The sequence below is a fragment of the Panthera uncia genome (assembly GCF_023721935.1).
Source record: "Panthera uncia isolate 11264 chromosome A3 unlocalized genomic scaffold, Puncia_PCG_1.0 HiC_scaffold_11, whole genome shotgun sequence".
Lineage (NCBI taxonomy): Eukaryota > Metazoa > Chordata > Mammalia > Carnivora > Felidae > Panthera > Panthera uncia.
Window position 1 is genome coordinate 27,145,188 of NW_026057578.1, and position 14,771 is coordinate 27,159,958.

Below are 14,771 nucleotides of genomic sequence, written 5' to 3' on the forward strand. Positions count from 1 at the left end.
CGGTTTGGGCCAAGGAGACCTAACGGAAAGATGCAGGGGGATAGAACAGGAAATAGGCCTCCGAAAAAGGTTTGACTTTATGATAGAAGTTGAGAGTGGGCTTGGCCCTTCCTCCTCCCCCGCACCTTTCTTCTTCGAACGCAGCCATGATTCCTGGAGGTACAGCTGCCATCTTGGACCATGAGGTAACAAGCAATAAGGGAGAGGCCAAAAGGAATCACAGAGAGGTGAGCTCTACCTTCTCTGGGGTCCTGCACCCATACCGCCTGTCTCCAGAATTCATGCTCTGTGGACGAACCTCTCTTTGTTGAAACCACTGCAGCCTAGGCTTTCGTCTACTCGCAGCCGAATGTATCCCGCATACTGGGAACTACACAGACAACAATGCAGAAGGATCCTTGTCCTTGGGACTCTGGAGCCAGGAGTCTGTAGCTCTCCAAACCCATCTTCTTTTCCATCCCATTCTCTCAAAAATACCTCGAGGTCAAAGATAGGACCCCATTTTCACAGCAGCGGGATCTGGGGCTCCCACGCTGTTCAGGAAGGAGTCCAAGGCCTTGCAGCGAGTGGAACAGGTGCTCAGAGTCAGACCTCCCCCTCAGGCATGGAGAGGCACCCCTGTACGCTTTCTGCATGGCCCAGCCCGCTGGAGGCCAAGTGTGTCTTCTGGGACCTTCGCAGGGCTGGCAGAGGCCACGGCGGCTGCTATTGTAAGTCTGGTGTGGAAGCGCCCAGGTACACCCTGAGGTCCGAGAGGGTGGACTGGACGAGCTTGGCGGGGATCGTCTCTCGCTGCAGCTGCCGATAGGCTGCGTAGCGATGGCAGCCGCCAAAGGAGTAGAAATAGTCGCCACCCTGGGCCCCTTTGATCCAGAGGACGTCGATAGGGGGGACGCTGTCGGGATCCTCCTGGAGAAGAGGGTACAGGGTCAGTGAACACGGCACAGCACTTGGTGGTTTGCAGAGGAGACGCTGTCGAGCTCCTACAGGGTGCTCACGCTGGATGGTGAGAGCCAACTGTTAAATACTCGGCAATTTGGGGAGCTGCTCGATAGCTTGAAAATCAGCCACAGTGGTTTACATCAGGGAAACGAGCCGGTGCCACGAGTCAGGGCTTTCCCCCCTGCTAGAGACCAGGTTGTTAAACACTTGTGTTTATTATTATGCCACAGACACGCGATCTGTTGGGCCCTGTTCTAGACTCTGGGAAAAAGGTACAGCCAGAATGGGATGGACACGGCCCCTGCCTTCATGGGGCTCCAGTCCCGTGGGGCGGATGGAAGGGAAAAGTGAGTGTTGGCGTGATGGATTGCTAGGAGGACGGTGACACAGGTCGTGGGTGGCCACGGGGCCTCTCTGAGGTGACAAGGGAGCAGACATCGAACACAGAGGAGCCAGCTTGGGAAGAGAGACAGGTGCAATAGTTTAGAATCAGGGCCCGACTGCCTAGGCCCAGGCTCAAATCTCAGCTCTGCTACTTAACTGCTATGTGATCTTGGACAACTAACGTCTGTGCCTCAGCTGTCCCATCTATCAAATAGGGACGTTTTAGAGGGAACAGCAAATGCAAAAGGCCAGAACAAGTTCACTGTGTTGGAGGCATGGGCAAGGAGGCCAGTGTGATCAGAGTGGACACGAGGTCAAGGGTACAACAGGTCAGAAAGGTCAGCAGGAGCCAGACTGGGCAGGTTTGTTTCTAAGAGCAGTGGGTAGGCCCTGGAGCGTTTTAAACAGCGGAGGGTGATGTGATTTGATGACCATTCTAGGAAGCTGTCATGAGAGAGCAGGCTCGGCGGGGTGGGCAAAGTCAAGAGCAGGCGAGACGGAGGTGAGGCCTTAGCAGGCGTCCAGCGAAAGACGCTGGACGGGGAGAGGAGGACAGGTTTGGGACATGGGGGCAGATCTGAGATGCACGGGGTGATGTAAGGAGAAGAGAAAGAAGAGAACCTTAGTTGACTTTCTGTTAGGGCCCCGAGCAGCCAGTGCAGAGCAGTGGTCCTGTGAGTAGGGAGAGCCTGGGGTGGGGTCGAAGGACGGGGCACAGTGGGGAGACCACATTAGACAGCGCCCATGGGTTCTCTTTTTTTTATGCTTATTTGACAGATTTATTGATACCTTTATTCCACAAATGATTTGTAAGCAGTAATGCCCAGGGGTTACAGGTTGGGACTCTGGAACCCCAAAAAACCTGAGTTTGAATTTCAGAGTCTCCCCTGAGCAGCTAGCGGACCCAGAGCAAGTAGCCTTGCCCCTTGGAGCATCATTCCTCATCTGTAAAATGGGAGTGGGCCCTCTATAGGGCTGCAGATGAACAGTCACAGAGCTGGTGCATGTGAGGCATAGAGCACAGTCTGCCTGGCAGTGGGGCACTAATGAGGGGCAGTGTGCTGGATGGGCCAGGTGCTGGAGGTGTGATGGTGGGTGGGCAGAATCACAGTCCCCCGAGACGTCCATGTCCTAATTCCTGGAGCCCGTGAACATGTTACCTTACAAGGCAAAAGGGGCTTTACGCATGGAATGCAGTTAAGGATCCTGAGATGGAGAGATTATTCTGGGTTATCCAGATGGGCCGAATGTAATCACTGGCGTCCTTGAGAGTGGAAGAGAAAGGCAAAAGAGGAGGTCTGATGGTGCTGGCTTTGAAGATGGTGGAAAGAAGCCATGAGCCAAAGGATGTGGGTGGCCTCTAGAAGCTGGGAAAGGCAAGGAGAGGGATTTTCCCTGAGAGCCTCCAGAAGGAATACAGCCTTGCTGCCACCTTGATTTTAGCCCAGCGAGACCCATTTTGGACTTTTATATATTTTTTACTATTTTTAAAGTTTATTTATTTATTTGGAGGGAGGGAGGGAGGGGGAGAGAGAGAGAGAGAGAGAAAGACAGAATGGGAGAGGAGCAGAGACAGAGGGAGAGTGAAAGAAGATTCCAAGCAGGCTCCACACTGTCAGGGTGGAGCCCGACGTGGAGCTCAAACTCACAAACCAGGAGGTCATGACCTGAGCCCAAACCAACCAGCCGCTTAACCAACTGAGCCACCCAGGAGCCCCCTCCCTCCCCCCCATTTTGGACTTTTAAACTACAGAACTATGAAATAATACATTTGTATTGTTTCAAGCCACTAAGTTCCTGGTAATCTGTTACAGTTGCCATAGAAAAGGAATACATGTGGTTAGTATTGTTTTAAGCCACTAAGTTCCTGGTAATGTGTTACAGTTGCCAAAGAAAAGGAATACATGTGGTTAGCAAAGACAGGCTTGGTTCTTGCCCTCACAGAGCATATGCTTCTAGCATGGAAGCCAGGTGTCTAAACAGGCCATAAAAACCCAGTGGGATCAGAGCTATGCTGGTGGGCACGCAGGTGTCTGGGGGCCCACAGGAGGCCACTAACCCAGTAGGGGGCATCGGGGAAGACACTGAACACTGGGACCTAGAGAGCAAGAAGGAATTAGAAACAGTAGAAATGGACGAGTTCCGGCAGGGATCAAAGCCCGTGCAAAGGCCCCAGGGTGGGAGAGCACATACATGGCTAGATCCTTCGCGAACGGCCAGGCACCATGCTACTGGTGAGGAAACAGCCAAGATATGACAAAGCCCCTGCTTCTGTGCATGAGGTGGGGAAGGCAGACGATAAAACACAAACAAATGTATAAGTTAGGTGCACAGAAGTGCGTTATGGAGAAATACTTCGGTTTATAAGGGGAGAACTTGAAAGCCAGGGCTCTGTTAGCCAGGGTGGAGAAAGGGGTGCTGAGGCCTGAACCAAGAGAGGGGGCAGGTTTTGTGGCTATCTGGGGGGAAGCAGCTCCTGGTAGAAGGAACAGTAGTGCAAACTCTAGGTCTGAACACCATTGTGAGGAGCTGTGGAGGTGTCTGGTGGGGCCTTGGGGTCTCACAAGGTCACCTGGCAAGGGTATGATGGGGTAAGATGACCTATGCCATGCAGGCCTAACCTGACACAACTCTTCCCTCCCTCCCCCAAAGTTCCTGCCGGGATCCTGTCCCCATTCTTGAGCACCCTCCCTCAATGCTGGGGTTGACCCCTGTCCTCTCCCAGTTCCAGTTTAAACAAGGCCCACCCAGCAGACATGACATGTCCAGAGCCACCGACTGTGACAGCCAAACGTGACGGCACGGCTTCACTCCAGCGAGTGTGGTGGCTATGCTGCGGGGCATCGGGGTCAGTCTGTGCCACTTTCAGAGCGCTTGACCTTGGACAAGTTACTTAAAAAAAAAAAAAAAATCCTCCGGTGCCTCAGTTTCCTCGTCCATAAAAGAGGAACAGTATCCACCTGACTAGATACAGCACTAGAAACAGCTCCCGGGGGCTGCAAGTGCTATCTTTATAAATAGACTCAGCGATCGTTATTTTAGTTATCTGGTCCAATCTCCTGCTGGCCCGAGTGAGGAAACAGAGGCCCAGAGAGGCCCAGCCCCTTGCTCAAGGTCACACAGCAAATGCTGAGCTCCGGCGGCGCCCGGAACCGGTCCCGTCTCGCGTCCGGGGCGACCTCCCTCCTGCGGAACCCTCCCGCCGGCCGGCCTGCCTCCCAGGGGCCTCACCCGGATCGCGTCCACGAGGCTCTGCACCTTAGCCGGGTCCAGCACGGACGGCAGTGGCCGGATAAGCACGCGCAAAGGGACGTTGTGCACCGCGGCGATGCAGCCCGAGTGGATGCTGCCGCCCTGCGCGCCGCCGCTCGGCCCGGGGCCCCCAGGGCCCCCCCGGCCGACCCCGGCCCCGGCCCCCGCCCTGCCCAGCGCTCCTCCGGCTCGCAGCCCCATCGCGCCGCCGCCCGCCCGCCGCGCAGCCTCCCGCGGGCTTTAACCCCGGCCGGGCCGTACCACTCCGCGCGGGCGGCGGGGGCGGGCGCCGGGGCGAGAGCGTGCCTCCCCGCCCCTCAGTGGTCCGGCCCCGCGCTCCCCGCTCCCGGCGCGCGGCGGCCCGCGCGGCCCTCGGGCTGTCCGCCGGGGGGCGCCCCGCAGCCTCCCCTCCGCCGCGCCGCGTCCCGGAGTGGAAGCGCCCGGGCGGGCTGACTCAGGGTGAGTCTGCAGGTCGCGGGGCGGCGGGAGGGGCGCGGCTGACGCGCCGGCCGGGGTGACTCAGGCTCGTGGCGGGCGGGGGCGGGGACGAGGGGGCGGCCGGACCTGCGGAACCAGGATGAGTCGGCAAAACGCCGCAGTGCGCGGCTGCCCCGGCCCCGTGGGAGCCTTTGCTGGAATGGCCAGGGAGGTGATACTAATACCGACAGGAGCCAAAGGACGAAAGCTGGCGCCGGCAGACACTCTTCTGCACGCTTTGCGTGTGTATTAACTTATTTAAGCCTCCAAACAACCCCGCCAGATAGGTGTGGCCATTATCCCCCTTCTACAGATAAGTAGACTGAGGCGCGGCGAGCTTTAAATGATTTGCCCAAGGTCGTGGAGCCAGTTAACGTGGCCGAGCCCGGGTTCAGCTCCAGGCTGCCCCTCCAGATTGCATTTTGTGCTTCACTGCTGGCTGCCTCTGTGCAGCCAAAGTAACTGTCACAAGGAGCCTTCTGGAATGCTGCTGACAATGTGTGGGCACTGCCCCAGACACGCGGACTGTCTCATCGCATCCTCGCTGCACCACTACGATGTAGGCGTTGGGGCCAGAATTATTGCACTGCTTTTCCAAGGTAGGGCAGCTGGAAACGAAAGTCATCGGAGCCTGCAGCCCCGGGGCCACTTACAGGGCCACCGACACCTGTTTATGGATGTGGACACGAGGCTGCAGGGGGTGGTGGTGATGGCTTGGGTCCAGATATGCTGAGTGCCAGCCCCACTCTCTCCCCTTCGAAGTCCTCTCTCCCCTCTGGTCCGGGTTCAGCACCCATTGTTTTCCGAGGCCAGGGGGAGGTAGGCAGAGGCTCCTGGTTTAAATTCCAGGTGTTGATCAGCCATCTATGGCAACCTTAGGACTTTGGCCCAGATATGCTTGGGTTTGGATCCCCATTTGATCACTACCTAGCTGTGTGGTCTCAGGCAAGTTGCTTAACCTCTCTGAGTCTCAGCGTTCTCTTCTTTTAAAATGGTTGTGAGGAAATCGTGGGAACACTTAGAGATAATGGCCAATGGAGGGCAGCGTGGGGGGTAAGTCAGTGTTTACACAGCAGTAACCAAGGAAAGTGACTGGTTCGAGATTGTGAACACCCAGAGCGCTGAAGGGGAGGCCATATTTGACTGAGAGCATCAGGAGAGGGTCCCTGTGGCCGAGGCATTCCGACTGGAAAAGGGCTTGGTCTTGGAGAGGGAGAGGGAAGAAGCAGGTGACAGTTTAGGGTGTAGGCTCTGAGGTCACATTTGAATCGTGGCTCTGCCACCTGGTAAACTGTGTGACGTGGCGTGTGTGGGGGAGGGTAGCTCCCCTTCTCTTGCCTCAGTTTCTTCTCTGGCTCGCCAGGAGAGTAGATGAGAGTAACACACCAAGTGTTTAGAAAGGTACTTGGCGCCTGCAAAGTGCTGAAGAAAAGGCGGGCAGGAAGGACATTCCACAGCCGCAGTCGCAGCCTGAGCTCAAGCAAGGAGGCGGGGTGGGTCTCAGACCTGGCGACAGACAGACAGGCCTATCTGGTTTGATTTTCCTCCTCCTTCCCCTGGTTGGCCTCTGCACGGGGGAAATGCAGAGTCACCCTCTTGCCTGGAGAAAACCAGAGATGGTGCGTCCTGTGGGGAGGGGAGGCTGCCGCCTGGGTTGGTTACTGACGGGCCTGAAGTCGTGAACGGCCCGTGGCCCAAAGCTGTCACGAGTGTGGATTGTGAGAATTCGCCTAAGCGTCCGCTGCATTGGCCCCGTGTGGCCACTGTGGGCAGCAGGTTCTTCGGTTTTCGTCCTCTGGATCCTAGGTTTTAATCCTTGACTTGCCCCTTGCGGTCCTCAGAAGGCTCCTGTAGCTGAAAGCGCTCACATCACTACACAACAAAGGTAGAACTTAGGACGTCCCTCGTTGCTTCTTTTTGAGAGTGAAGAAAGCTTTACTAACCATTCCTTACTGGTCTTCCCTGCCCAGGAGCCTTTTCCCCCTATCGTTTTGGCAAGAGTTGTATCGCATGCCCATGCCCAATGGCCACGATTGGCGTAGCTTCATTGGCGGAAGTCGGAGAGCTGGCCTCTACACAGTACCTTTGTGTTTCATTTTGGATTCTCCCAAAAGTAGACGCTGGGACAAGGCCTGGGCGCAGGTAGTCTATTTGGGAAATGTTCTAGTTACTACTGCTGCAGAACAAACCGCTCCAAAATTCAGCGGCATAAAATCACCACTTTGCTATCCTCGCAGATTCTGTGGGTCAAGTCCTCAGATGGGGCATGGTGGGGACTGCTTGTCTCTTCTCTACAACGTCTGGGCCATCAGCCAGGTGACTCAACAGCGGGGAGTGACTTGATGGCTCCGGCTGGAATCATCTGGAGGCGACTTCATTTACACATCTGTTGGACGGTATTGCCTGTCAGCCGGAACACCTCCATGGGGCCTCTCCATGGGGCCTGGGCTTCCTCATAGCTGGCTTCTAAGAGTGAGTGTCCTAAGAGAACCTGGCAGAAACTTCATGGCCTTTTCCAATCTAGTCTTGGAAGTCATGTAGCATTCTTCCTGCAGTGTTCTATTTGCAGGAGCTGTCACAAGTGTCCTCCCTCTACCCCGGCTCAAGGGAAGGGAAGGGGACAGAGACTGTCTCTTGATGGAAGGAATAGGAAGGTTCTAAAAGAGCTTGTGGGTGGGAGGTGTTGTTGTGGCCATCTTTGGAACACACATCTACTGTAGGAGGCAATGCCAGGAAGTAGTGGGGAAGGGAGAAATGCCAATAAAGGGTATATGCTGATGAGCGGGTTAACTGGGTGGGCAACTAGGGCTCACTCCTGCTAGGGACTCTCTGAAGAAGTGTCCTGCATCGTGCATCAGAACTGTCCCTCTGAGGGACAGGGGGCTGAGTATATGCTCACTGACTCCTGTCCCTCCCTGGTTGAGGGTGGCCTGAAGATGGGACATTTCTGCCATTTCTGGTCTCATACACCAGGCGTTTGGGTATGCAGAGGACTTTCCTGAATGTTTGGGAAGATGAAAGGATTTTGGTGCCATAAGAGGAACATTGCATTTTAGATCCCCTCCCCCACCCCCCCACCGAAATGCGCTTGTCCATTTCTGTGTACAGGATCCTGCCATGTTGCTTTGGTCTCATTGTCTCTCCCTTGTTTTCCTCTCCGTCTTCTCTTTGTCGTTTGTAGCAACCCTTGAGTTTCCTGTTCTTATTTTAGGCAGGAAGTTGGCCTCTGTCTCCTGCAGCTTCGGTGCCTGCGGGGCATCTCCTTGGGGGCTTGGGACAGTTTCACACTTAACCGCTTCTCATAGTCACAAAATGACTGCTGGTGCCCGTGGGGACAGGCTCCTTCTTCACTTATGTCTTAGCTCAGCTCTCACTTAGCTATTATTCCAAAATACCGTAGACTGGGTGGCTACAGCAATAAATGCTCATTTCCCACAGTGCTGGGAGCTGGAAGTCTGAGATCGAGGAGGGGTGAACCCCTTCCCAGTTCACAGACTGCTGTCTTCTTGCTGTGTTCTGGGCGAGGGAGCTCTCTGAGCCTCTGCCCTCAAGGGCACACATCACATTCATGAGGGCTCTGCCTGCCCCCAAACCCCACCTCCACATGCCATCGCACTGAAGATCAGGCTTCCACATATGAATTTCGGGGGGGGAACGCACACTCAGTCCATAGCAGTTCACGTCCAGAAGAGAGAGAAACCTCCCCCAGCGATGATGGGGTTAAAGCCTTTCTCTTGGGTCTGGTTCGGCTGGCTTGAGTCAGGATTAATAACGTTCCCCAGAGACATGCCATGTGGGAGCTGCTTAAGCATGGGTGTTGGAGCCTGTCACCCACTGGGGTGACCGGGACTGGCCCAGAGGAGACCAGTCAGCCACACCCCTGAGGTCAGCCTCCTTTGAGCCACTCAGGGGGGCTCAGGGATGGGTGGATGTCTGGACAGATGTGAGGTTTGTTGCTGAGGAAGGGAGGAAGTGAAGGCCTGAGTGTCAGTGTCAGGGGCTCTTGGCCCACCTTGGATTTCAGCTGAAGTTGTGGGGGGAAGCTCTGTGCAAGCCGGGACTCACCCAGCACTGCCAGCTTCCCAGCCCACGCTCCCTGTGTCGTCTACATGTTCCATCCCTGCGGGAGCTTTGCTCATTCACCAGCACGTGCCAGAGATGTTAGGGTGTTCACTGCTGGGGACAGGAGCTGGGGGGCAAAAGCCAGCCTTCCATTGTCATGGGTGGGCACATTGTGAGAGGTGTTCCAGACCATTTGGAACTTTCCAGACCCTTTGCAGACACCAGCAGTACCCAGCCCTGTTGTTGTAGCAGTGACCTCACTAACACACTCTCTGTCTTATTCCTCTTGCCCGCCCCCCACCCCCCCCACCCTGGGTTCCTAGGATCACCTCCCAAAGACACTGCCTGCACTTGAATCTCAGGCTCTGCTACTGGTGGGGGGAGGGGCACAAAACTAGGGCAAAGGGGCAATTTCATAGGTCATCCCCAATAGTTCTTCCTGTTGCCTGGGTTAAAATTACACATCTCTTACTCGATGTGTGACCTTGGGCCAGTCAGTCCCCTGTCTGTGCCTCAGTTTCCTAACCTGCAAAATGGCCATAATCATGTCACCTAATTTGTAAGGCTGTTGGAAGAATGAAGAGAGAGGACGTGGGCAAAGTCCTTAGAACAGTGCCCAACACACTGTAAGTGCTCAATAAATATGAGCTGTTTGATTACATTTTAAATTAATAATAGATCTTGAAGGTCTCTCCATGCTTTTGCACTCCCAGACTAGTCTCAGTGTGTTAGCCAAGATTCTTGTTTGCAAGTGATGAAAGCCAGTGTGAATTAGCTTAATGGAAATGGGGACACTTGGCTCCCTTGACTGTGGGGTGAAGCCGGGCCTCAGAGAAAAGTGGGTTCGGAGATGTTTTCTCTGTCTCTCGCTGGACAGAGGGATTACCTCCACCTTTTGATAAGAGAAGGTTTAGACGAGAGAGGTTTAAAACACTAAAAGTGTAACCTTTCATGGAAAAGAGTCTGGAAATAGGAAATCTGGGGCTGGGTTGGTGGCCCCATGGCCACTAGGGGCACAGACCCTTTCTATCTGTCCACTCCATCTTTTTAGAGTAGGGCTTTTATTCTCAGATTGCCCTTCTGGATTAAGATTGATGTTCAGGGGCGCCTGGGTGGCGCAGTCGGTTAAGCGTCCGACTTCAGCCAGGTCACGATCTCGCGGTCCGTGAGTTCGAGCCCCGCGTCAGGCTCTGGGCTGATGGCTCGGAGCCTGGAGCCTGTTTCCGATTCTGTGTCTCCCTCTCTCTCTGCCCCTCCCCCGTTCATGCTCTGTCTCTCTCTGTCCCAAAAATAAATAAAAAACGTTGAAAAAAAAAAAAAAGATTGATGTTCAAGTGTCAGCCTGGAAGGAGGTAGAGAAGTGGAAAGGCAAAAGGTCATGACCCCCTCCTTTTTAGGGGGCTGTCTCGGAACTTCCGTATAATCCGTTCCCTTGCATGTGCTTGGTCAGAACGTGGTCTCACGGCCACCCCTGGCCGCAAGGGCAGCTGGGATATGTAGTCTGCATTCAGCGTGGCAATGTGCTCAGCTAAAACTGGAGTTCTCTTACTAAGGAAAGCGAGAAGGGATAATGGTAAGTAGCTAGCAGGTCTTATGACTCAGAGAGGCAAAGAGAGGAAATTTCCAAATTCTAGCCAGATGCCCACATTTGAACCAATCAGCCATGACCATGAGGGACAGAGACTTTTTTTTTTTTTTTTAAAGCATAAGCTGCCTTTATTGATTATGACTTAAATGTATGTAGTTCATTAAAAAATAATTACTGGTCGTTCATCTGCTATCGGCTAGGCATTGTGCTAGACCTAGGGGATTTTATGATGAGCAAAAAAGACACTTCATTCTCAGTCTCGTGAAGTTTATAGTCTGGTGGAGGAGACAGATAATGACCAAATAATCACACTGATTAACGGAAAAGTGTACTGCTGGTAAGTGCTCTAAATGAAGAGCATGTGGCCCCTGAGGAAGTGACAATGCAGCTGGGAGATGAAGGATGAAAAGGGGCTTAACTCCTGAGGGTGGCAGTGACAGCAGTTCAGATAGAGTATGTCACTGGTGGCGAGAACCGCTTATGCAAAGGCCCTGTGGCAGGAGAGAGCAAAACTGCTGCAGGGAGGCAGCTGGCCACATGGTTGAAGATTCAGCTAGAATGACTGGAAGAGCCAGGCCAGGTAAGGAAGGCTTCAGAAGTCACCCTAAGCGCGTTCCACTCCCCCGCCCAGGATGTCGTTGAAGTGTTTTAAGTAGAGAAGTGGGGGGAGTGGTAGTGACATGATCAGTAAAGATCCCTCATTTTTGAAAAGAACCCTATGGCTGCTGTGAGGAGAGGAAGGGAGGTGGGGGAGGCAGAATGGATCCAGGGAGGCCAGTGAGAAGGCTGGTCCCATTGTCCAGGTAAGAGTTGATGGTAGCTGTGGACTAGGGTGGGGATGGAGAAAATTGAGAGGAAGCTGGTGACAGATTAGATGCTAGGGCAGGGGAGACAGAGGTGGGAGAGGGGACTTCTGAGTCTTTTGGCTGCAAGATGGGATGGGTGCTGGCGCCATCCACAGAGGTGGGGAACCCTGGAGGAGAGCCACACCGCAGCCTCCGACTTGGGCTGGTCTGCGTGCTGTTGGGATATTGGGAGTGGAGGTGGCCTGCAGGCAGATACGGGTTTGCAGCTTAGAGAGGAGGTTGGAATTGAAAATGTGAATGTGCACATCTGCTTGTGGGTGGAAACTGAGGCCATGGGTGTCATGAGCTCATTTCCCCCCCCCCCCCCCCGAGGGTACAGTGAGAGGAGGAGAGCCTAGGAGAGAACGCTGAGGAACACAAACCTTACAAGAAGGAACAGGAAATGAGTTTCCTTCCTTGGGTGCGGATACGAGCGCCTGCAAAGTTGCTAGATGGAGGACCGGAGAGCTGAGCCCCGGAGGTCTTCCTCTGAGAGGACTGTGAAAAGCAGAATGGATTGTTCTGGCAGTTGAGGCGCTGAGGGCTACAGCGGCGCAAGCCTGAGCTGACGGACTTCAACAATAAAGACACTCCCGTCACAAACCGCGAAGTCCAGAGGCAGCATCCTGAGCGGGCTTCAGGGACGTTTTGTCAGCGCTCCCTGGTGTCATCAGGGATATGGGCTTTTTTCGTCTCTCCGCTTTGCCATCCAGGGGGTGGGCTTCATGCTAAGGCTGGTTCCCTTCAAGGTCACGAGATGATAAGCTTCCTCGTTCATGTCCAGGGAGAAGAGAGACTTGGCTTCCTTTCTCTTAAAGGAGAGGGAGAAGCGGACTTTCCTGAAAGCTTCCAGCGAGCCTCTCCTTAAGTTTCACTGGCCAGAACTGAGTCACCTCCCCATTTATCAGCCCCTAGGGGGTGAGATTACTTTTTATCCGGTCAGGACCACCCTTTAAGCTGATGGTCAGGTCCCAAATTGCATGGCTGCCAGTCAAGGAGGGAAGGACGGGATCTAGATAGTGGGAATCAGCATCGATTCCCATCTCCCTTTGGGGCGCCTTCTGTATTGCATGCTAGAGAGTTAAAAACTACATTCTCAGACTTCCTTGCAGCCAGGATAATGACAGTGAATTAGGTTCCGCCAGTTAGATGCCCCGCTGCGGAGTTCGGATGGCAGAGGTGGGCAGGGGCCATTTTCTTATTGCCTTGTCTCTTGCTGCTGGCGAGATGGTCATGGAGGCCCAAAGTTTTCTGTGACAGTGTTCCAGTGTTGGGACACCAGCACAGTGGGAGACAGGAGACCGTTTTATTTTTATTTTATTTTATTTTTTTATTTTTTAAACGTTTATTTATTTTTGGGACAGAGAGAGACAGAGCATGAACGGGGGAGGGACAGAGAGAGAGGGAGACACAGAATCGGAAACAGGCCCCAGGCTCCGAGCCATCAGCACAGAGCCTGACGCGGGGCTCGAACTCACGGACCGTGAGATCATGACCTGGCTGAAGTCGGACGCTTAACCGACTGTGCCACCCAGGCGCCCCGACAGGAGACCGTTTTAAAGGCAGTGGCAGCGGCCCCCTGGCCCTTGGGTCACACCGATAGTGCTGTGTTCTTGAACTCAGTAGTTCCAGTGAGACTGCTGATATCCCTGTCTGGTTTTGGAGGAAGTGGCTGCTCCCCTGGTGGGCCGGTTCTGTGGAGATGTTCTAGGGGGTCCAGCTGAAGGCTCTTCCCCTTTGGTCCTTCCAACAGTTCTGTCAGCAGCAATTCCCTGTGTTAACCACTTTCTGCTTCAGGGGGATTTAATACAGGGAATGAGATGTTTGTAAAATGTGGGTCTAGCGTGGGTTCTATTCCCTGGGTCTGAAATAAATGTAACTGACACAACCCCAGGTTAGAAGCAGTGTGGGGGCTCCTGGGGGGCTCAGTCAGTTGAGTGTCTGATTTCGGCTCAGGTCATGAGCTCACAGTCCTGTGGGTTGGAGCCTGACATCAGGCTCTGTGCTGACAGCTCAGAGCCTGGGGCCTGCTTTGGATTCTGTTGTTTCCCTCTCGCTCTGCCCCTCCCCCGCTTGTGCTCTGTCTCTCTCAAAAATAAATATTTAAAAAAGAAAGAAGCAGTATGCAGTCACAGAGGACTATGTGTGGCTGGTTAGGGAAGGCAACAGGTGCCTGGGCCCCTCAAAGCCCCTTTGGAGATTTTGTGTGTGTGTGTTGGGGGGGGGGATCCCCAAACTGCTGTCATTGCTGGAGACATGTAGCACATTGCTCAGATTATAGCCACTTGTCCAGAGGTATGTGAAGGGAAAGGCAGACAGGCACCAGTAATAAAAGTTGAGTGTACTGCCCACAAAAGGAGGGACCCCAAAAGCTGGCCCCAGGGGAGACTGAGTTCCAGCCTGCAGCCTGGCATCCAGCCCTCAAAGCACATGGCCTTGCCTCTCAGTGAGTCCACGTTGGGGGTTCGCGTTAGGTGGCACGGTGTTGTGGTCCCCAGGGAAGTTTTCGGTAAGGTGAGGACACGTTTGTAGTTTGAAAGCTCACCAAGGCAGCTGGCAAGGGGGAGGGATGGGCTGTTCAACACATTCCTGAACACCCTTGATGACAGTTGACTGGCCCTGGGGGCAGCTCACTGTCTTGGGGTAACTTTGCCTGCTGAGCCAAAGTTCCACCTTTCTGCATGCATGTACTTGCCCAGGTGTGATCAGTAGGGCTGGCCAGAACCTCCCCCACCCCGCCCTGGCCAAAGCAGCAGGGGATGAAGTGGGGAACCGTAAAGGGGTTGTAAACCGGCTATCAAGAGAGAAATCTGGCTCTGGCTCACAGTTGTATTTGTTTGGCAGGTAGAGTTAACTCGATTGCAATTCTTTAAGGTGAGACACAGTCTTTCCTGTGAGTTTACAGGCTCCAGTATTCCCTAATGTATCAAAGCAACCTGCTTCATTCATGCTATTGATCGGGCTCTTGAAATCTTTTGAGTGTTCGACCCCAGTTGTTGAGGAGTATTTAGGACTGAGGATGCTTGGGACCTTGTGGATGCCAAAGGACCTCTGGAGTGTGTGACCCCTGGCGGCAGCTACACGGTGGTCACGCTAAGGGGAGGGAAATGGAGTGGAAAAGATGCAGCTGCAATAAACAAGATTAATATGAAACAAGATGAATATGTAACAAAAAAATGTAAAAAGAGAAAAAAATCCAGCTGCCTCTCAGATGCCTCCTC

General features: G+C 54.0%; 2 protein-coding genes across 4 annotated transcripts in view; one reads left to right on the plus strand and one right to left on the minus strand.

Moving 5' to 3' along the window:
- SRXN1 (sulfiredoxin 1) overlaps nt 1–4,790 on the minus strand; it is a 4,966-nt gene extending 176 nt beyond the window's left edge. Inside the window, exons 1-2 of the mRNA XM_049651008.1 lie at nt 4,558–4,790; nt 20–909 (exon numbers count right to left, since the gene is read on the minus strand). Of these exons, the coding sequence (XP_049506965.1) occupies nt 706–909; nt 4,558–4,779 (426 nt within the window). The 5' untranslated portion in view covers nt 4,780–4,790 and the 3' untranslated portion in view covers nt 20–705. The remainder of the gene's footprint in view (nt 1–19; nt 910–4,557) is intronic.
- A 358-nt stretch (nt 4,791–5,148) lies between these two features.
- Nucleotides 5,149–14,771, plus strand: part of FAM110A (family with sequence similarity 110 member A) — a 152,911-nt gene continuing 143,288 nt past the window's right edge. For 2 of the 3 annotated variants that reach the window (XR_007462103.1, XM_049651012.1), the window contains exon 1: nt 5,149–5,654. The gene's annotated coding sequence lies outside the window, so the exon portion shown is untranslated. Of the gene's footprint in view, nt 5,655–10,999; nt 11,286–14,771 lie in introns of those variants that run through there. The other variant, XM_049651013.1, reaches the window with a different exon arrangement.